The following is a 22,677-nucleotide window of genomic DNA, read 5'->3' on the forward strand; positions in this document are numbered from 1 at the left end:
TCTCTCCTCTACTCTCTCCTCTCTCTCTACTCTCTCCTCTTCTCTCTCTACTCTCTCCTCTTCTCTCTCTACTCTCTCCTCTTCTCTCTCTACTCTCTCCTCTTCTCTCTCTACTCTCTCCTCTTCTCTCTCTACTCTCTCCTCTTCTCTCTCTACTCTCTCCTCTTCTCTCTCTCTCTCTCTCCTCTTCTCTCTCTACTCTCTCCTCTTCTCTCTCTACTCTCTCCTCTTCTCTCTCTCTCTCTCCTCTTCTCTCTCTACTCTCTCCTCTCTCTCTCTCTCTCTACTCTCTCCTCTCTCTCTCTACTCTCTCCTCTCTCTCTACTCTCTCATCTCTCTCTCTACTCTCTCCTCTCTCTCTCTACTCTCTCTCCTCTTCTCTCTCTACTCTCTCTCTCTCTCTTTTTCCATGTGAACACTCACTGCAGTCCCCTGTCCCTAAAGAACATCACAAATACCACTGAGCCAATAGTTTGCTGCTGCTATCAAATATTACATGTGCCTATTCACAGCTCTGTTGTGGAGGAAGATATTGTATAGTGATGTAACTCTGCAGGAGTGCATTCTGGGTAAGCGTCACAAATGGCACCCTATTCCCTACATAGTCCACTATGGACCAGGGCCCATAGTGCTCTGACCAAAACTAGTGCACTATGTAGGGAATAGGGTGCCATTTTGGACTTAACCTGGCTGTCAATATTTGCCCGATAGCACATAAAGGACTGGCTTAGGGAATCTAGAAACATTTACAGCATCTGCTACCCACAGGGCCTCTGTTAATAAAAGCATGTCAGACAACGAGTGCTGATCTAGAATCAGTTGTCCCTTTTAGAATATAATGAATAAGATTATACGGTCAGTGAGGGTCTGATCTTAGACCAGCACGACTACTTTGGGATGAAATGCTTTGTGAATACGGGCCCTGAATGCATCTTAGAATGAGTCCACTCTTAACAATAATGTACTAACATTAGACTAGAGATTAAACATGGACCTCTGTAACACTAGAATGGACATTGGCATCCTGGCAACATGGCTGTAGGACAGCCATCTTGGTCAGGGGAATCTTTCTTTCTAGAGACTCCTCCAACATGGTGACACAGTAGATAGATCTCTATGATCAGAACATGGTACAGATCTCTATGATCAGAACATGGTACAGATCACTATGGTCAGAACATGGTACAGATCACTATGGTCAGAACATGGTACAGATCACTATGGTCAGAACATGGTACAGATCTCTATGATCAGAACATGGTACAGATCACTATGGTCAGAACATGGTACAGATCTCTATGATCAGAACATGGTACAGATCACTACGGTCAGAACATGGTACAGATCACTATGGTCAGAACATAGTACAGATCTCTATGATCAGAACATGGTACAGATCACTATGGTCAGAACATGGTACAGATCTCTATGGTCAGAACATGGTACAGATCTCTATGGTCAGAACATGGTACAGATCTCTATGATCAGAACATGGTACAGATCACTACGGTCAGAACATGGTACAGATCACTATGGCCAGAACATGGTACAGATCACTATGGACAGAACATGGTACAGATCACTATGGACAGAACATGGTACAGATCACTATGGCCAGAACATGGTACAGATCATGGTACAGATCACTATGGACAGAACATGGTACAGATCACTATGGACAGAACATGGTACAGATCACTATGGCCAGAACATGGTACAGATCACTATGGACAGAACATGGTACAGATCACTATGGACAGAACATGGTACAGATCACTATGGACAGAACATGGTACAGATCACTATGGTCAGAACATGGTACAGATCTCTATGATCAGAACATGGTACAGATCACTATGGTCAGAACATGGTACAGATCACTATGGACAGAACATGGTACAGATCACTATGGACAGAACATGGTACAGATCACTATGGTCAGAACATGGTACAGATCACTATGGTCAGAACATGGTACAGATCACTATGGACAGAACATGGTACAGATCACTATGGACAGAACATGGTACAGATCACTATGGACAGAACATGGTACAGATCACTATGGCCAGAACATGGTACAGATCATGGTACAGATCACTATGGACAGAACATGGTACAGATCACTATGGACAGAACATGGTACAGATCACTATGGACAGAACATGGTACAGATCACTATGGTCAGAACATGGTACAGATCTCTATGATCAGAACATGGTACAGATCACTATGGTCAGAACATGGTACAGATCTCTGATCAGAACATGGTACAGATCACTATGGTCAGAACATGGTACAGATCACTATGGTCAGAACATAGTACAGATCTCTATGATCAGAACATGGTACAGATCACTATGGTCAGAACATGGTACAGATCTCTATGATCAGAACATGGTACAGATCACTATGGTCAGAACATGGTACAGATCTCTATGATCAGAACATGGTACAGATCACTACGGTCAGAACATGGTACAGATCACTATGGTCAGAACATGGTACAGATCACTATGGACAGAACATGGTACAGATCACTATGGACAGAACATTGTACAGATCACTATGGCCAGAACATGGTACAGATCATGGTACAGATCACTATGGACAGAACATGGTACAGATCACTATGGACAGAACATGGTACAGATCACTATGGCCAGAACATGGTACAGATCACTATGGTCAGAACATGGTACAGATCACTATGGACAGAACATGGTACAGATCACTATGGACAGAACATGGTACAGATCACTATGGACAGAACATGGTACAGATCACTATGGACAGAACATGGTACAGATCATGGTACAGATCACTATGGACAGAACATGGTACAGATCACTATGGACAGAACATGGTACAGATCACTATGGCCAGAACATGGTACAGATCACTATGGACAGAACATGGTACAGATCACTATGGACAGAACATGGTACAGATCACTATGGTCAGAACATGGTACAGATCTCTATGATCAGAACATGGTACAGATCACTATGGTCAGAACATGGTACAGATCACTATGGACAGAACATGGTACAGATCACTATGGTCAGAACATGGTACAGATCACTATGGTCAGAACATGGTACAGATCACTATGGTCAGAACATGGTACAGATCACTATGGACAGAACATGGTACAGATCACTATGGACAGAACATGGTACAGATCACTATGGCCAGAACATGGTACAGATCATGGTACAGATCACTATGGACAGAACATGGTACAGATCACTATGGACAGAACATGGTACAGATCACTATGGCCAGAACATGGTACAGATCACTATGGACAGAACATGGTACAGATCACTATGGACAGAACATGGTACAGATCACTATGGACAGAACATGGTACAGATCACTATGGACAGAACATGGTACAGATCTCTCATCATGTACAGTACCATAATCTTGTCTTACGAATACACTGACACTGTGAAAACTGCTAAAAGGTATTTCATTCATTAATATCTTCTATCTATATATATATATTATATATCTGCACATGCAGTTTATATGTACAAAACATTCAATGCAGGAGATCTTACTGTAGATAATTCAAAGAGACACAAATACAACAATATGAATAATAAAATACAGTCACAACGTTCACCTTACGTTACAGTTCAAATAGATGGAGGGGAGGAGGTGACTAGGGGTAGAGGAGGTGGGCTGTTGGAGGAGGTGACTAGGGGTAGAGGAGGTGGGCTGTTGGAGGAGGTGACTAGGGGTAGAGGAGGTGGGCTGTTGGAGGAGGTGACTAGGGGTAGAGGAGGTGGGCTGTTGGAGGAGGTGACTAGAGGGGTAGAGGAGGTGGGCTGTTGGAGGAGGTGACTAGGGGTAGAGGAGGTGGGCTGTTGGAGGAGGTGACTAGGGGTAGAGGAGGTGGGCTGTTGCAGGAGGTGACTAGGGGTAGAGGAGGTGGGCTGTTGGAGGGGAGGAGAAGACTAGGGGTAGAGGAGGTGGGCTGTTGGAGGAGGTGACTAGGGGTAGAGGAGGTGGGCTGTTGGAGGGGAGGAGGTGACTAGGGGTAGAGGAGGTGGGCTGTTGGAGGAGGTGACTAGGGGTAGAGGAGGAGGTGACTAGGGGTAGAGGAGGTGGGCTGTTGGAGGGGTACAGGCTGGTCTTCTAACCCCACAACACCCGGGTCTAGTCTCAGTACAGGCTGGTCTTCTAACCCCACAACACCCTGGTCTAGTCTCAGTACAGGCTGGTCTTCTAACCCCACAACACCCTGGTCTAGTCTCAGTACAGGCTGGTCTTCTTCATGATGCGGAGGAACTCTCCCTGGTTCACCTCTCCATCTCCATCCCTGTCTGCCTCCTCGATCATCTCCTGGAGGTTGGAGTGGAGGAAGGAGGAGAGGGGTGGGGTGGGAAGGGAAGAGAGAGGAAGGATGGGAAGGGAGGAGAGAGGAAAGGAGGGGAGGGATGGAGAGGGAATGGGATGGAAGGGGAGAGGGAAGGAAGGGAGAGAGATGGAAGGGAGGAGAGAGGAAGCAGGGGACAGGGGAAGGAGAGGGAGAGTGATGAGAGAGGAAGGGGGACAGGGAAAGGATAGGGATGGGAAGGGAGGAGAAGAGGAAAGAGGGGAGGGATGGGGAATGGGGGAGAGAGGAAGGGGGACAGGGGAAGGAGAGAGGAAGCAGGGGACAGGGGAAGGAGAGCGGAAGCAGGGGACAGGGGAAGGAGAGAGGAAGCAGGGGACAGGGGAAGGAGAGAGGAAGCAGGGGAAGGAGAGGGAGAGAGATGAGAGAGGAAGGGGGACAGGGAAAAAGGAGAGGGAGAGAGATGGGGTACAGGGGAAGGAGAGGGAGAGAGGAAGTGGGGTACAGGGAAGGAGAGGGAGAGAGGAAGTGGGGTACAGGGGAAGGAGAGGGAGAGAGGAAGTGGGGTACAGGGGAAGGAGAGGGAGAGAGGAAGTGGGGTACAGGGAAGGAGAGGGAGAGAGGAAGTGGGGTACAGGGGAAGGAGAGGGAGAGAGGAAGTGGGGGTACAGGGGAAGGAGAGGGAGAGAGGAAGTGGGGTACAGGGGAAGGAGAGGGAGAGAGGAAGTGGGGTACAGGGGAAGGAGAGGGAGAGAGGAAGTGGGGTACAGGGGAAGGAGAGGGAGAGAGGAAGTGGGGTACAGGGCAAGGAGAGGGAGAGAGGAAGTGGGGTTCAGGGGAAGGAGAGGGAGAGAGGAAGTGGGGTACAGGGGAAGGAGAGGGGGAGAGAGGAAGTGGGGTACAGGAGGGAAGGGGGTACAGGGGAGGGAGAGAGGAAGTGGGGTACAGGGGAGGGAGAGAGGAAGCGGGGTACAGGGGAAGGAGAGGGAGCGAGGAAGTGGGGTACAGGGGAAGGAGAGGTAGAGAGGAAGTGGGGTACAGGGGAAGGAGAGAGGAAGTGGGGTACAGGGGAGGGAGAGAGGAAGCGGGGTACAGGGGAAGGAGAGGGAGAGAGGAAGTGGGGTACAGGGGAAGGAGAGGTAGAGAGGAAGTGGGGTACAGGGGAAGGAGAGGTAGAGAGGAAGTGGGGTACAGGGAAGGAGAGGAAGTTGGGTACAGTGGAAGGAGAGGGAGAGAGGAAGTGGGGTACAGGGGAAGGAGAGAGGATGTGGGGTACAGGGGAAGGAGAGGGAGAGAGGAAGCGGGGTACAGGGGAAGGAGAGGTAGAGAGGAAGCGGGGTACAGGGGAAGGAGAGGTAGAGAGGAAGCAGGGTACAGGGGAAGGAGAGGTAGAGAGGAAGTGGGGTACAGGGGAGGAAGAGAGGAAGCGGGGTACAGGGGAAGGAGAGGGAGAGAGGAAGTGGGGTACAGGGAAGGAGAGGTAGAGAGGAAGTGGGGTACAGGGAAAGGAGAGGTAGAGAGGAAGTGGGGTACAGGGGAAGGAGAGGGAGAGAGGAAGTGGGGTACAGGGGAAGGAGAGGGAGAGAGGAAGTGGGGTGCAGGGGAAGGAGAGGGAGAGAGGAAGTGGGGTGCAGGGGAAGGAGAGGGAGAGAGGAAGCGGGGTGCAGGGAAGGAGAGGTAGAGAGGAGCGGGGTACAGGGGAAGGAGAGGTAGAGAGGAAGTGGGGTACAGGGGAAGGAGAGAGGAAGTGGGGTACAGGGAGGGAGAGAGGAAGCGGGGTACAGGGGAGGGGAGAGGCGGGGTACAGGGGAAGGAGAGGTAGAGAGGAAGCGGGGTACAGGGGAAGGAGAGGTAGAGAGGAAGTGGGGTACAGGGGAAGGAGAGGTAGAGAGGAAGTGGGGTACAGGGGAAGGAGAGGGAGAGAGGAAGCGGGGTACAGGGGAAGGAGCGGGAGAGCGATGAGGAGAGTATATTTCTTTTGACAAATTAAAACTATCTTGTAACCTATCCCATAGCATCCTCTGTGTATGTGTGTGTGTGTGTGTGTGTGTGTGTGTGTGTGTGTGTGTGTGTGTGTGTGTGTGTGTGTACAGTGCTGTCCAGGTGTATGTCTCACCTGCAGTTCCTCGTCAGTCAGGTTCTCTCCTAGTTCCTTGGCGACCCTCTTCAGGTTCCTGAAGGAGATCTTCCCGTCTCATCATCATCAAACAGACGGAATGCTTTCAGGATCTCCTCCTTAGAATCCTTCTCAGCCTAAGGTTGGTAGACAGTTACAACACAACGTAATACAGCACGGTGAGACAATATCACAAAAATACCCCGTAATACAACACAATACTCTGTATAGTTGTGAAGTAAATGTACAACTCCTATCCAGTGGTGGAAAAAGTACTCAATTATCATACTTGAGTAAAAGTAAAGATACCTTAATAGAAAATGACTCCAGTAAAAGTGAGGGTCACCCAGTTAAATACTACTTGAGTAAAAGTAAAGATACCTTAATAGAAAATGACTCCAGTAAAAGTGAAAGTCATCCAGTTAAATACTACTTGAGTAAAAAGTCTAAAAGTATTTCATTTTAAATATATTTAAGTATCAAAAGTTAACAGATTTTCTCAAATATACTTAGATATCAAAAGTATAAATAATTTCAAATTCCTTATATTATGCAAACCAGGTGGCACAATTTGTTGTATTTATTTGTAATGTGTGGATAGCCAGTGGCACGCTCCAACACTAACACTAATATACAAACAAAGCATTTGTGTTTAGTGAGTCCGCAGTAGGGATGACAAGGGATGTTTTCTTGATAAGTGTGTGAATTGGACAATTTTCCTGTCAAAATGTAATGAGTACTTTTTACAATTTTAACTCGCTAGTCAGTTAAGAAACAAGTTCCTATTTACAATGACGGCCTAGGAACAGTGGGTTTAACTGCCTGTTCAGGGGCAGAACAACAGATTTTTAACTTGTCAGCTCAGGGGGTTTGAACTAGAAACCTTTCGGTTACTGGCCCAACACTGTAACCACTAGGCTACCTGCCACCACGACACTTTTGTGTGTCAGGGAAAATGTATGGAGTAAAAAGTACATTATTTTCTTTAGGAATGTAGTGAAATACAAGTAAAAGTTGTCAAAACTGTTAATAGCAAAGTACAGTTCATAGTAAAGTACCCCAAAAAACTACTTAAGTAGTACTTCAAAGTATTTTTACTTCATTTTTACTTTACACCACTGCTCCTATCAATTTTTTTTTAGTTGCTAAATTGTAATGTTACACTGACAGCGTTTGCTCTTGACTGTACATTTTTATTACATTTATTCACTATGTTGTTTTTCTTACCATCTTCTGAGTCATGACAGTGAGAAAATCAGAGAAGGAGATCTTTCCTGTTCCCTCCTTATCCGCCTCCGTTATCATCCTCTTAATCTCCTCTTTCTTCGGCTCAAACCCCAGCGCCCTCATAGCAACCTAGAGAGAGACAGATTGATAGATAGATAAAAACAGATGAGTTGGTTAAAACCAGGTGTGTTAGTGTTGAGATGGAACAAAAGCACACCTTAGCTCCCCAGGACGATATTTGTTGACCGACACTGTATTACTAAGCATTATGGGTACTGTAATACATTATGTTACGCAAACATTGTCCCTGTGCATAACCCCTAACCCTGAACCTCTGACCTTTAGCTCCTTGACTTCAATGTGTCCAGAGGCGTCGGTGTCGAACAGTTCAAAGGCCTCTCTGATCTCCTGTTTCAGCTCCTCAGTGAGCTCTGACTTGGGGCCGGACTTCTTCCTGGGGGGAGGGACCGGACCTAGGGACGGCCTCTTTATGCTGGTTGCCTAGCGATGACATCAAGGAAGCACATTAAGGGTTGATGGGCATCTCAATGGTTTTAAGGTGATTCCTTGTCTAATCTATGCTAGACTATTGATATGCAGCCGGGAGATAGAGACAGGGACAACCTTAGAACGGTGTATTTTCAGTTGTCGTCTTGTATCTACATAGGGCCATTTCAATGTAAAGTCAGATCGTCTGGGGGAAACATGCCATAAATAGGGAGACAATGTATGTCATTTAAAGAAAAGCATGAGCAGCCCTAAAGCGGATTATTTACAGATAGCTGGCAACAGAATGAAAGCTTTCAGGACATGGGAATATATGCATCATTGCTTTTTTAATTCTGATTATTCACATCCCATGACTAGCCCTATCAGATAATATACACGTTCTTCCATTGACCGAGTAATAAGCAAACCTATTATTCCTATCGGACAGCCAGTTAGGGGTAATACAGGTTGTGGTAGCCTGTGTAGCGAGGCCTTTTGTAATGTGTGGTATAAGCACAAGGAGCATCAAAACAGAACCGCTCCACCATGGACATACTCACCATTTCAGATGATCACTCGCGAAGGCAGCAACAAGAGAACCGTAAAATTACTAACGAGGGTTTTGTGTAATCTATTGATGTCGCTCCTCTCTCCCCTCCCCTCCTATCATCCAGACAGAGGTGAGATCATAGATAGAACAACGGATAGTTTATTACACGAGAGCAGCAACAGATATGCCGTTATTAACAAGCATAGTACAATGTTATAATAGGTTTAATATAATGTTTGAGTAATACATTAAGAAAATAAAATTAAGATTTCCAGTCAATGAGCGCAGTATTCAGTCAGTGCTATGATCATGTTGATTAGTCTGTGACTGTGCACTCGATTTAGCTTATTCTGCACGCCGGGTGTGCAAAATGAAATATTCAGAATGGAAACAATTCGTACTACGAAGCTAAATCAAGGGCATCTAATTGGGCGAGAATATTACTGGTTGTTGACGACATGTGGTATAAAACGCGATACGACAATTGGCTGGATTGATCGTTGAAGCTCTGATCCAGAATCTGTTTTCCGTGCGCCAACTCATCTGATACTGAGGTGTGTGAAATATAAAAACGGTTTAGGGGCTTTTACACTCTACTCACTGTGGGTGTGGTCTCACTGTGATTAAGTCCCGGTTGGTCAGAGCAGTGGCGTTCTTTGACGTAGGCTCCACTCCATTGGCTGTTCGAGCATGCCACCTTCACAGCCGAACTACCGTCCACCCAATGAGAGCGCATCTCGCGCTCAGCGGATACAGGGTTTATTATTTGTTCGCGCGACGTTTCATACTTTTGCAAAACAGATTGAACTGGTAAAATGATACGTTTTTCACTTATTTGATAGCATTTTAGTGTCTTTTTTATTTGAAAACTTGAAATAGCCGAAAGATGTTTGAATGTAGTCTTCATCCTGCTTCCATTGTCCATGTGACATGATCTTGTCAAACTGTTTTCGGTCTTTTCTCTTCCAGTTTGTCTCCCAACACCGACGTCTCACCTGCAGTTTATCATGGCCACACGCATACGACCTGTGAGTACACAGCAGTTTGTACTAAATATCCAATTCTGAGCTGTATGCCACATGCTCAGCTATGTATTTGTTCTTCTCATGTGTTTATTTGTGTGTCTCTTTCTGTCTTTACTGAATGTTGTCCCTCTATCCCTGTACAGAGCAGTAAGCGGTGTGCAGTGATAGGAGGCTCTGGGTTCCTGGGTAGACACCTGGTAGAGAAGCTGTTGGGTAAGGGCTATACTGTGTCGGTGTTTGACATCAGGCAGAGCTACGAACTACCTGGTGTCACCTTCCACCAGGGAGACCTCTGTGACAAACAGGTGAGTCTGGTCTGTCTGTACCTACCTACCTACCTACCTACCTACCTACCTACCTACCTACCTACTGAGCTGTTTGGGCCATGTTATATGACCTTGTTATGATCTATGGACATTTTACATTTTTAAAATTATTATTTCACCTTTATTTAACCAGGTAGGCTAGTTGAGAACAAGTTCTCATTTGCAACTGCGACCTGGCCAAGATAAAGCATAGCAGTGTGAACAGACAACACAGAGTTACACATGGAGTAAACAATTAACAAATCAATAACACAGTAGAAAACTGAACTGTGGCCTGTGTGTACACATGAGGTCAGTATTTCTTTTGCTTGTCTGTGGGTTCTATGTGCGTCTGCATCTGAACATCATTTTGTGTGTGTGTGTGGCCCTATCCCAGGCTCTCCTAACAGCCCTCCAAGGCGTCTCCCTGGTGTTCCACTGTGCCTCTCCAGCCCCAGCCAGTGATGACAAGGCTCTGTTCCAGAGAGTCAACATCCAGGGGACACAGACTGTCCTACAGGCCTGCACTGAGGCTGGAGTACAGGTAGGGGGCAGTATAGAGTTATTATTGGACAGAGAGGAGTGTCATAAAAGATATTACAATAAAGACAGACTAAATTCAATAAAAGAAATGCTCTGTTAAAATACTAGGACTTTCTGCAATTACTGATCTAGTAAATAGCTAGTCAGTTCTGTCTGTCTACTACAGAAAGTGGTACTGACCAGCAGTGCCAGTGTGGTGTTTGAAGGAACAGACATCAAGGATGGGAGAGAAGACCTTCCCTACGCCAAGAAGCCCATCGACTACTACACAGAGACCAAGATAGAACAGGAGAAGGTGAGGACACTGCTACACACAGAGACCAAGATAGAACAGGAGAAGGTGAGGACACTGCTACACAGAGACCAAGATAGAACAGGAGAAGGTGAGGACACTACTACACAGAGTGACCAAGATAGAACAGGAGAAGGTGAGGACACTGCTACACACAGAGACCAAGATAGAACAGGAGAAGGTGAGGACACTGCTACACACAGAGACCAAGATAGAACAGGAGAAGGTGAGGACACTGCTACACACAGAGACCAAGATAGAACAGAGAAGGGAGAAGGTGAGGACACTGCTACACACAGAGACCAAGATAGAACAGGAGAAGGTGAGGACACTGCTACACACAGAGACCAAGATAGAACAGGAGAAGGTGAGGACACTGCTACACACAGAGACCAAGATAGAACAGGAGAAGGTGAGGACACTGCTACACACAGAGACCAAGATAGAACAGGAGAAGGTGAGGACACTGCTACACACAGAGACCAAGATAGAACAGGAGAAGGTGAGGACACTGCTACACACAGAGACCAAGATAGAACAGGAGAAGGTGAGGACACTGCTACACACAGAGACCAAGATAGAACAGGAGAAGGTGAGGACACTGCTACACACAGAGACCAAGATAGAACAGGAGAAGGTGAGGACACTGCTACACAGAGACCAAGATAGAACAGCTTGATCATAGTTCTATTAATGTTACCAGAGCATTGCTAGGGGGAGAACCTGCCTACACATGAAGACATTGATGCTGGACCATCCATAAATACATGTTACATAGACTCTACATACTCCACATCAGCTCCACATTAAATAAGTCATGTTCTCCTCTATCCATCTTGTCTCTCTGTGCTGTCTCAGCTGGTTCTGAAGGCCTGTGACACAGGAGAAGGGTCTACACACAGAGACCTGACAGTGGCCATCCGACCTCACGGTATCTTCGGACCAAGATAGAACAGGAGAAGGTGAGGACCCCCAGCTGGTGCCCATCCTGGTCGACACGGCACGCAGGGGCAAGATGAAGTTCATCATCGGGTCAGTCATACACAGGACTGGAATGGAACATGGACTCTTCACCTGACATAGTGGGATCGACCAAAGTTAATGTTTTATATTGTATCTGTTGATGTAGTTTCTCTGCCTCTCTCTCTTTCTCTGCCTCTCTCTCTTTCTCTGCCTCTTTCTCTGCCTCTCTCTCTTTCTCTGCCTCTCTCTCTTTCTCTGCCTCTCTCTCTTTCTCTGCCTCTCTCTCTTTCTCTGCCTCTTTCTCTGCCTCTCTCTCTTTCTCTGCCTCTCACACAGAGACAAGATAGAACTCTTTCTCTGCCTCTTTCTCTTTCTCTGCCTCTTTCTCTGCCTCTCTCTCTTTGAGGACACGCTGCCTCTCTCTCTTTCAAGATAGAACTGCCTCTCTCTCTTTCTCTGCCTCTCTCTCTTTCTCTGCCTCTCTCTCTTTCTCTGCCTCTCTCTCTTTCTCTGCCTCTCTCTCTTTCTCTGCCTCTCTCTCTTTCTCTGCCTCTCTCTCTTTCTCTGCCTCTCTCTCTTTCTCTGCCTCTTTCTCTGCCTCTCTCTCTTTCTCTGCCTCTCTCTTTCTCTGCCTCCCTCTCTTTCTCTGCCTCCCTCTCTGCCTCTCTCTCTTTCTTTGCCTCTCTCTCTTTCTCTGCCTCTCTCTCTTTCTCTGCCTCTCTCTCTTTCTCTGCCTCTCTCTCTTTCTCTGCCTCTCTCTCTTTCTCTGCCTCTCTCTCTTTCTCTGCCTCTCTCTCTTTCTCTGCCTCTCTCTCTTTCTCTGCCTCTCTCTCTTTCTCTGCCTCCCTCTCTTTCTTTGCCTCTCTCTCTTTCTTTGCCTCTCTCTCTTTCTTTGCCTCTCTCTCTTTCTTTGCCTCTCTCTCTTTCTCTGCCTCTCTCTCTTTCTCTGCCTCTCTCTTTCTCTGCCTCCCTCTCTTTCTCTGCCTCTCTCTCTTTCTCTGCCTCTCTCTCTTTCTCTGCCTCTCTCTTTCTCTGCCTCCCTCTCTTTCTCTGCCTCTCTCTCTTTCTCTGCCTCCCTCTCTTTCTCTGCCTCCCTCTCTTTCTCTGCCTCTCTCTCTTTCTCTGCCTCCCTCTCTTTCTCTGCCTCTCTCTCTTTCTCTGCCTCTCTCTCTTTCTCTGCCTCTCTCTCTTTCTCTGCCTCTCTCTCTTTCTCTGCCTCTCTCTCTTTCTCTGCCTCTCTCTCTTTCTCTGCCTCTCTCTCTTTCTCTGCCTCTCTCTCTTTCTCTGCCTCTCTCTCTTTCTCTGCCTCTCTCTCTTTCTCTGCCTCTCTCTCTTTCTCTGCCTCTCTCTCTTTCTCTGCCTCTCTCTTTCTCTTCTCTGCTTTCTCTCTCTCTTTCTCTGCCTCTCTCTTTCTCTGCGCCTCTCTCTTTCTCTGCGCCTCTCTCTTTCTCTGCCTCTCTCTCTTTCTTTGCCTCTCTCTCTTTCTCTGCCTCTCTCTCTTTCTCTGCCTCTCTCTCTTTCTCTGCCTCTCTCTCTTTCTCTGCCTCGCTCGCTCTGTCTCTGTAGTGATGGTTCTAACCTGGTGGATTTCACTTTTGTGGACAATGTGGTTCATGGACACATCCTGGCAGCTGAGAGTCTAAGGCCAGAGTCTCCTATCTGTGGCAAGGTAGGAACCCTCTATCTGGCCTCGCTCATACGCTAGACTTGCCTGCACTGTACGACTGGATGATGATGATCAATGGGGTCAACTGTTCTGTGTTCGAAGAAAGAGATGCCTTTCGCACTCACACAATATTTGTTGGGTTCAGACTAACCTCAATTGCTAGCGCATATAGAGAGCATGGGACTTTTAAGGTTCTATCGGCAGAAATATGATTCTGAAGTAATCGGCTTTAAAGACTCACCCTGATTGGTTATTGAATGGTGTCAGCAAATGTGATCTTGTATTCTTTTGACCAACAGGAGTTGGAGTATTTAGAGTACTATGTACTGTAGGTAGAGAACATTGAACAGAACAAGGCTATAACTCAATTTGGACAAAAATGCAGATACAACGTTAAAGTCCCAAGCTCGCAATACAGAGCCTGGAAATACTGTCTACCAAAGTGGGACTTGAAAGGGGCTAACATCTAGGAGCCTGGAAATACTGTCTACCAAAGTGGGACTTGAAAGGGGCTAACATCTAGGAGCCTGGAAATACTGTCTACCAAAGTGGGACTTGAAAGGGGCTAACATCGAGGTGGGAGAGAGCCTGCACTTCTATATGAGATGGGATGCTGAAAATAGCTATTGAAAATGAATGTTCAATGACAGCAACCTTATTATTTTGGGGCTAGGGTTATTTTTGGGAAGTCCAATTGATTCTGAGTTTGGGCATATAAAGTTTAAATGTGAAAACTAGTCCAAAATGCATACTTTCTGATTTTTCCTGAACTCACTTCCTTGTTTAGCCTAAATCACTTGCTCTGCTTGCACTTTGAGTTCCATAATGTAGAGTGGAGGTTCTAAGGGTCATGCTAGATCCGGGATGGGCAACTTCTTTTTTTAGGAACTCAGTCTTTAATTTACTGTTGAGAGTTAGATAGTGGAATACCCTAAGTGCAATCTGGAAATGTGTTTGTGATTCAGCAGTGTTTCTCTTGTCAGTCAATTAGCCCATGTCAGCAAATCTTTGTTGTTGATTTAGCGGCCAGCTATCTAAACTTTTTGGCCCCCCCGGGGGGCCCCCATTAACAAAATCAATCCGTCTCACTCAGATATTATTTCGTACGCAGACCTGCAGCCCCTCGTTTTTACATTTCACCTTTATTTAACTAGGCAAGTCAGTTAAGAACAAAATCTTATTTACAATGACGGCCTACCAAAAGACCTAAAAAAATACATTAAATATAGGACAAAACACACATCACGACAAAAGAGACAACAGGGGCCACCCGAGTGGTGCAGAGATCTAAGGCCCTGCATCGCAGTGCTAGCTATACCACTAGAGATCCTGGGTTCAAGTCCAGGCTCTGTCGCAGCCGGCCGTGACCGGGAGACCCATGAGGCGGTGCATAATTGGCCCAGCGCTGTCTGGGATAGGAGAGGGTTTGGCCAGCAGGGATGTCCTTGTCCCATCGCGCACTAGTGACTTCTGTGGCGGTTGCCAGGTGTACGGTGTATCCCCCGACACTTTGGTGTGGCTGGTGTCCAGGTGGGCATTATGTCCAGGTGGGCAGTGTGTCTGGTGTCCAGGTGGGCAGTGTGGCTGGTGTCCAGGTGGGCATTATGTCAAGAGACAGTGTGGCTGGTGTCCAGGTGGGCATTGTGTCTAGAGGCAGTGTGGCTGATGTCCAGGTGGGCATTGTGTCAAGAGGCAGTGTGGCTGGTGTCCAGGTGGGCATTGTGTCAAGAGGCAGTGTGGCTGATGTCCAGGTGGGCATTGTGTCAAGAGGCAGTGTGGCTGGTGTCTAGAGGCAGTGTGGCTGGTGTCCAGGTGGGCATTGTGTCTAGAGGCAGTGTGGCTGGTGTCCAGGTGGGCATTGTGTCTAGAGGCAGTGTGGCTGGTGTCCAGGTGGGCATTGTGTCAAGAGGCAGTGTGGCTGGTGTCCAGGTGGGCATTGTGTCAAGAGGCAGTGTGGCTGGTGTCCAGGTGGGCATTGTGTCTAGAGGCAGTGTGGCTGGTGTCCAGGTGGGCATTGTGTCAAGAGGCAGTGTGGCTGGTGTCCAGGTGGGCATTGTGTCAAGAGGCAGTGTGGCTGGTGTCCAGGTGGGCATTGTGTCTAGAGGCAGTGTGGCTGGTGTCCAGGTGGGCATTGTGTCAAGAGGCAGTGTGGCTGGTGTCCAGGTGGGCATTGTGTCTAGAGGCAGTGTGGCTGGTGTCCAGGTGGGCATTGTGTCTAGAGGCAGTGTGGTTGGGTTGTGTTTTGGAGGACCCACTGCTCTCGACCTTCGCCTCTCCTGAGTCTGTACGGGAGCTGCAGCGATGAGACAAGACTGTTACTAACATTTGGATACCACGAAATTGGGGAGAAAACGTGGTAAAAATATATATATATATATATATAAAGAGAGAACACTACATAAAGAGAGACCTAAGACAACATCGCAAGGCAGCAACACATGACAACACAGCATGGTAGCAACACAACATGACAACAACATGGTAGCAACACAACATGGTAGCAGCACATGACAACACATCATGGTAGCAACACAACATAGTAGCAGCACAAAACATGGTACAAACATTATTGGACACAGACAACAGCACAAAGGGCAAGAAGGTAGAGACAACAATACATCACACAAAGCAGCCACAACTGTCAGTAAGAGTGTCCATGACTGAGTCTTTGAATGAAGAGATGGAGATAAAACTGTCCAGTTTGTTGCAGCTCGTTCCAGTCGCTAGCTGCAGCGAACTGAAAAGAGGAGCAACCCAGGGATGTGTGTGCTTTGGGGACCTTTAACAGAATGTGACTGGTAGAACAGGTGTTGTATGTGGAGGATGAGGGCTGCAGTAGATATCTCAGATAGGGGGGAGTGAGGCCTAAGAGGGTTTTATAAATAAGCATCAACCAGTAGGTCTTGCAACGGGTATACAGAGATGACCAGTTTACAGAGGAGTACAGAGTGCTGAGATGTGTCCTATAAGGAGCTTTGGTGGCAAATCTGATGGCCGAATGCTAAAGAACATCTAGCCGCTCATGAGTTCTGATTTGTTGCGGCCCCGCCTTCTTCAAAGTTGCCCATCCCTGTACTAGATGGTGATGGACTGAGAGATCAGCCAATGAAAATCCAGCAGCAGGTTGTCCCGCTCCTGCCATAGGCTCTGTGAAACCAGGCGGTTCCATAAAGAAAGACGGCAGGTGGATGAGACCAGGTTCTAACCAATGTATGGCTACAGAGAACCAACAGAAATGTCTTAACCTGACTCTGGTCTTTCTCATCTGTCCCCCTTCAGGCGTACCACATCACTAATGACGAGCCTGTCCGGTTCTGGGACTTCATGTCAGATATTCTAGTAGGTCTGGGCTACGCTGCTCCGCGCTACCACCTACCCTACACACTAGTCTACGGGCTGTCTCTGCTGCTGTGGCTGCTGTCTCTGTTACTACGCCCCCTAGTGTCCTTCAAGCCCACCTTCACCCCCATGAGGGTGGCCCTGGCGGGTACACATCACTTCTACAGCTGCTCCAGAGCCAAGCAGGACATGGGGTACAAGCCTGTGGTCGGTCTAAAGGATGGGATCAGACGCACGGTGGAGAGCTATCCTCATCTACGACATGGAGCCTGATGACTGTACCTGCAGTATGGTAGCCTGGAAACCAAACTGATATGCTCTGTGAAACATTGGTGAAATGGATCGTATCAGTTTGGATTCCAGACGAGTGGTATGGATCCTCACGGCTGAGTCCTAACTTGAGATCTATGCACACAACATACACTGATGTCAATGGGAGGAAAACATTAAGCTAGGAGTTGTGTGTACAGTTCCTCAAGTTAAGATTCAACCTTAACTTGGACGGTTTCATACTAGTTTTCAAACTCACATGTTTCTTTGTCCCATAATACTAACTGAAGGTGTGCGCCGTTGACATGAGTGTTTTCGGTGGTGTCTGTAGACCCGTATGAGGATCTGTGAACTCACCTTTCCTACAACAGTCACTCTTCCATTTAGTGTCTGGTTTCAGTACCTCTCGTCACCAATAGACAGCAGCACACAGTTCTTCTCTGTGGAATGTGGATACACAACCTAACATGGAGATGTTTCCAACACTTGCTCTTGCCATTGTTCATGAGCACTCATTTTGACGTACGACTGATACTGTTACTGTGACTGGTTTCCCTCTGCAGCTATCTTATTTCTATTCTCTTATGCAAATCACAAGGAATCATGCAGTCTGTTCATTTCAAATAAAAATCCATTATCTTAACATTGCATTGTTTATTAAAACACTAAGAATGTGTTTGTATATGAACCAACATTGTCAACATGTTAGAAAATATAGTTAGAAAATATAGTTACAGACAAATGTTTGCATGTTTTGAACCCTATAATCCAACATTACTCAGACAAGCCCGCCCTTATATTTACCGAAGTCGATATCACAGGATTAATGTTAGCGTGCCGTGTATTTAAGACTAACTGTATTACAATGTATGTCATAGAACAGTAGTACACAGAAAGGGATGGGCCACTATTCTCTCTCCGTCAGCCTCCCTTTTCCACATTCCAGCTGTCTTACTGCCACCGTGACATGGTTTCCTCTCATAAACATCTTCCCCTGTAACACTTATGACAGCGGATCACAGTGGTGCATGAGCTTCAACGCATCATATAGGTCTGTCAGTGACTTTGGTGCATGTTTGGCATTCCAGCTGTTGGTGTGGTGAGCAGTGATTTTAGTATGCAAATCTTGGGGCAAAAAAATAAATAAAAGTGGGATGTATGCAAGCAAAGCCCACAACACTAAACAATACATTCATTGCATTATAACGGTGACTAACTGTTCCCACAGATGGCCTACATAAAACTGTCCCATCACCTTACCACTGCTACACCTGGCTATCAGCAGAGTCCCAACACCTTACCACAGCTACACCTGGCTATCAGCAGAGTCCCAACACCTTACCACTGCTACACCTGGCTATCAGCAGAGTCCCAACACCTTACCACTGCTACACCTGGCTATCAGCAGAGTCCCATCACCTTACCACTGCTACACCTGGCTATCAGCAGAGTCCCAACACCTTACCACTGCTACACCTGTCTATCAGCAGAGTCCCATCACCTTACCACAGCTACACCTGGCTATCAGCAGAGTCCCATCACCTTACCACTGCTACACCTGGCTATCAGCAGAGTCCCATCACCTTACCACTGCTACACCTGTCTATCAGCAGAGTCCCATCACCTTACCACTGCTACACCTGTCTATCAGCAGAGTCCCAACACCTTACCACTGCTACACCTGGCTATCAGCAGAGTCCCATCACCTTACCACTGCTACACCTGTCTATCAGCAGAGTCCCAACACCTTACCACTGCTACACCTGTCTATCAGCAGAGTCCCAACACCTTACCACTCCTACACCTGTCTATCAGCAGAGTCCCATCACCTTACCACTGCTACACCTGTCTATCAGCAGAGTCCCATCACCTTACCACTGCTACACCTGTCTATCAGCAGAGTCCCATCACCTTACCACTGCTACACCTGTCTATCAGCAGAGTCCCATCACCTTACCACTACTACACCTGTCTATCAGCAGAGTCCCATCACCTTACCACTGCTACACCTGTCTATCAGCAGAGTCCCATCACCCACTACTACCACTACTACACCTGTCTATCAGCAGAGTCACCTTACCACTGCTACACCTGTCTATCAGCAGAGTCCCCACTACCACTGCTACACCTGTCTATCAGCAGAGTCCCATCACCTTACCACTACTACACCTGTCTATCAGCAGAGTCCCATCACCTTACCACTGCTACACCTGTCTATCAGCAGAGTCCCAACACCTTACCACTGCTACACCTGTCTATCAGCAGAGTCCCAACACCTTACCACTGCTACACCTGTCTATCAGCAGAGTCCCAACACCTTACCACTGCTACACCTGTCTATCAGCAGAGTCCCAACACCTTACCACTGCTACACCTGGCTATCAGCAGAGTCCCAACACCTTACCACTGCTACACCTGTCTATCAGCAGAGTCCCAACACCTTACCACTGCTACACCTGGCTATCAGCAGAGTCCCAACACCTTACCACTGCTACACCTGGCTATCAGCAGAGTCCCAACACCTTACCACAGCTACACCTGTCTATCAGCAGAGTCCCATCACCTTACCACTGCTACACCTGGCTATCAGCAGAGTCCCAACACCTTACCACTGCTACACCTGTCTATCAGTAGAGTCCCAACACCTTACCACTGCTACACCTGTCTATCAGCAGAGTCCCAACACCTTACCACTGCTACACCTGTCTATCAGCAGAGTCCCAACACCTTACCACAGCTACACCTGGCTATCAGCAGAGTCCCAACACCTTACTACAGCTACACCTGTCTCAGCAGAGTCCCATCAGCAGACCTGTCTATCCAGAGTCCCAACACCTTACCACTGCTACACCTGCTATCAGCAGAGTCCCAACACCTTACCACTGCTACACCTGTCTATCAGCAGAGTCCCATCACCTTACCACTGCTACACCTGTCTATCAGCAGAGTCCCAACACCTTACCACTGCTACACTATCAGCAGAGTCCCAACACCTTACCACTGCTACACCTGTCTATCAGCAGAGTCCCAACACCTTACCACTGCTACACCTGGCTATCAGCAGAGTCCCAACACCTTACCACTGCTACACCTGGCTATCAGCAGAGTCACCAACACCTTACCACTGCTACACCTGTCTATCAGCAGAGTCCCATCACCTTACCACTGCTACACCCTATCAGCAGAGTCCCAACACCTTACCACTGCTACACCTGTCTATCAGCAGAGTCCCAACACCTTACCACTGCTACACCTGTCTATCAGCAGAGTCCCAACACCTTACCACTGCTACACCTGTCTATCAGCAGAGTCCCAACACCTTACCACTGCTACACCTGGCTATCAGCAGAGTCCCATCACCTTACCACAGCTACACCTGTCTATCAGCAGAGTCCCATCACCCTACCACTGCTACACCTGGCTATCAGCAGAGTCCCAACACCTTACCACTGCTACACCTGTCTATCAGCAGAGTCCCAACACCTTACCACTGCTACACCTGTCTATCAGCAGAGTCCCAACACCTTACCACTGCTACACCTGTCTATCAGCAGAGTCCCATCACCTTACCACTGCTACACCTGGCTATCAGCAGAGTCCCAACACCTTACCACTGCTACACCTGTCTATCAGCAGAGTCCCATCACCTTACCACTGCTACACCTGTCTATCAGCAGAGTCCCAACACCTTACCACTGCTACACCTGTCTATCAGCAGAGTCCCATCACCTTACCACTGCTACACCTGGCTATCAGCAGAGTCCCATCACCTTACCACAGCTACACCTGTCTATCAGCAGAGTCCCATCACCCTACCACTGCTACACCTGTCTATCAGCAGAGTCCCAACACCTTACCACTGCTACACCTGTCTATCAGCAGAGTCCCAACACCTTACCACTGCTACACCTGTCTATCAGCAGAGTCCCAACACCTTACCACTGCTACACCTGTCTATCAGCAGAGTCCCATCACCTTACCACTGCTACACCTGTCTATCAGCAGAGTCCCATCACCCTACCACTGCTACACCTGTCTATCAGCAGAGTCTTGTCTGGCAGTGAAACAGTTCATTCAGCCTCATTTACTGCCTTTAAAACAACATGGCTGATATGTCTGACTTGCTTAAAAAAATGTGGTTTCTACTGACAATTGAGATGTACAAACTATGGCATAAGGGAACAGTGAGTGGATAAGAGGCCATCTGTATTTTCTATTAAGACATTAATGAGCGAGTTAGGACGGACGTAGTCAATATAACTATTTGTTCAGCACTTTTGAAATGTACAGAGACAGCATTCAGAACATGGGCCATTCTTACAGTATTCTCACTGTACACCAAGTCAGAACCGCAGGATAAATAAAAGGTTATATAAGCAGATAATGAAAGCTCTTACAATATTTGATGATTACATTTCTCTAAAACAGGCTATAGGCTACATGTTTACTACCAAGTCAGGACAGTAGGTGAAATTAAGAGGGGCAAATAGACCAAATTATTAGGGTGATGCACATGGGCTACTAACAGCTTACTACACAACATACACTTACTATTACTTTCTTAGCTACAGTGTACAGACACTACCGTTCACAAGTTTGGGGTTTTTGAAAGAAAGGCACATTTTTTTCGTCTTTTAAAAATCATCAAATTGATCATAAATACAGTGTAGACATTGTTAATGTTGTAAATGACTATTGTAGCTGAAAACGGCTGATTTTTAATGCAATATCTACATAGGCGCACAGAGGCCCATTATCAGCAACCATCACTCCTGTGTTCCAATGGCACGTTGTGTTAGCTAATCCAAGTTGATCATTTTAAAAGGCTAATTGATCATTAGAAAACCCTTTTGCAAATATGTTAGCACAGCTGAAAACTGTTGTTCTGATTAAAGAAGTAATAAAACTGGCCTTCTTTAGACTAGTTGAGTATCTGGAGCATCAGCATTTGTGGGTTAGATTACAGGCTCAAAATGGCCAGAAACAAAGAACTTTCTTCTGAAACTCATCAATCTATTCTTGTTCTGAGAAATGAAGGCTATTTCATGTGAGAAATTGCCAAGAAACTGAAGATCTCATACAACGCTGTGTACTACTCCCTTCACAGAACATTGCAAACTGGCTCTAACTAGAATAGAAAAGGGAGTGGGAGGCCCCGGTGCACAACTGAGCAAGAGGACAAGTACATTAGAGTGTCTAGTTTGAGAAACAGACGCCTCACAAGTCCTCAACTAGCAGCTTCATTAAATAGTACCCACAAAGCACCAGTCTCAATGTCAACACTGAAGATGCCACTCCGGGAAGCTGGCCTTCTAGGCAGAGTTCCTCTGTCCAGTGTCTGTGTTCTTTTGCCCATCTTAATCTTTTCTTTTTAGTGGCCAGTCTGAGATATGGCTTTTTCTTTGCAACTCTGCCTAGAAGGCCCGCATCCCAGAGTCACCCCTTCACTGTTGACGTTGAGACTGGTATTTTCCCGGGTAATACTTAATGTAGCTGAGAGGAAGAGAGAGCAGGAGGGTGGGAGTTCAGATGTGACACCAGACA

General features: G+C 47.0%; 2 protein-coding genes and 1 pseudogene across 3 annotated transcripts; 2 read left to right on the plus strand and 1 right to left on the minus strand.

Annotated features, from left to right (window-relative positions):
- Positions 1-3,831: 3,831 nt before the first annotated feature.
- Positions 3,832-8,852, minus strand: LOC112247744 (annotated as a pseudogene).
- Positions 8,853-9,430: 578 nt separating this feature from the next.
- On the plus strand, positions 9,431-17,776 carry LOC112247746 (sterol-4-alpha-carboxylate 3-dehydrogenase, decarboxylating). Its single transcript, XM_042326026.1, is given in 9 exon segments — positions 9,431-9,540; positions 9,700-9,758; positions 9,899-10,060; positions 10,458-10,604; positions 10,770-10,898; positions 11,754-11,843; positions 11,845-11,927; positions 13,425-13,527; positions 16,804-17,776. Coding segments are annotated over 8 exon segments (1,068 nt in total). The 5' UTR covers positions 9,431-9,540; positions 9,700-9,737; the 3' UTR covers positions 17,137-17,776.
- Positions 13,535-15,862, plus strand: LOC121846943. 2 transcript variants are annotated; one of them, XM_042326029.1, is made up of 2 exons: positions 13,535-15,294; positions 15,395-15,862. In XM_042326029.1, exons 1-2 carry the CDS (start codon positions 14,964-14,966, stop codon positions 15,802-15,804), a joined length of 741 nt encoding a protein of 246 aa, XP_042181963.1. In that variant the 5' UTR covers positions 13,535-14,963; the 3' UTR covers positions 15,805-15,862. The 2 variants fall into 2 exon arrangements, with proteins under 2 accessions (XP_042181963.1, XP_042181961.1); XM_042326027.1 differs by having other exon boundaries at positions 13,535-15,255; positions 15,356-15,862.
- Positions 17,777-22,677: the final 4,901 nt, after the last annotated feature.

The sequence above is a fragment of the Oncorhynchus tshawytscha genome, linkage group LG08 (genome assembly GCF_018296145.1).
Source record: "Oncorhynchus tshawytscha isolate Ot180627B linkage group LG08, Otsh_v2.0, whole genome shotgun sequence".
Classification (NCBI taxonomy): Eukaryota; Metazoa; Chordata; class Actinopteri; order Salmoniformes; family Salmonidae; genus Oncorhynchus; species Oncorhynchus tshawytscha.

Bases quoted from the DNA above. Each gene is read 5' to 3' on its own strand.
- LOC121846943 (XM_042326029.1), top strand. From the start codon at position 14,964: ATGTCCTTGTCCCATCGCGCACTAGTGACTTCTGTGGCGGTTGCCAGG. The intron at 15,295-15,394 runs GCAGTGTGGCTG...TTGTGTCTAGAG, and splicing joins GGTGGGCATTGTGTCAAGAG to GCAGTGTGGCTGGTGTCCAG.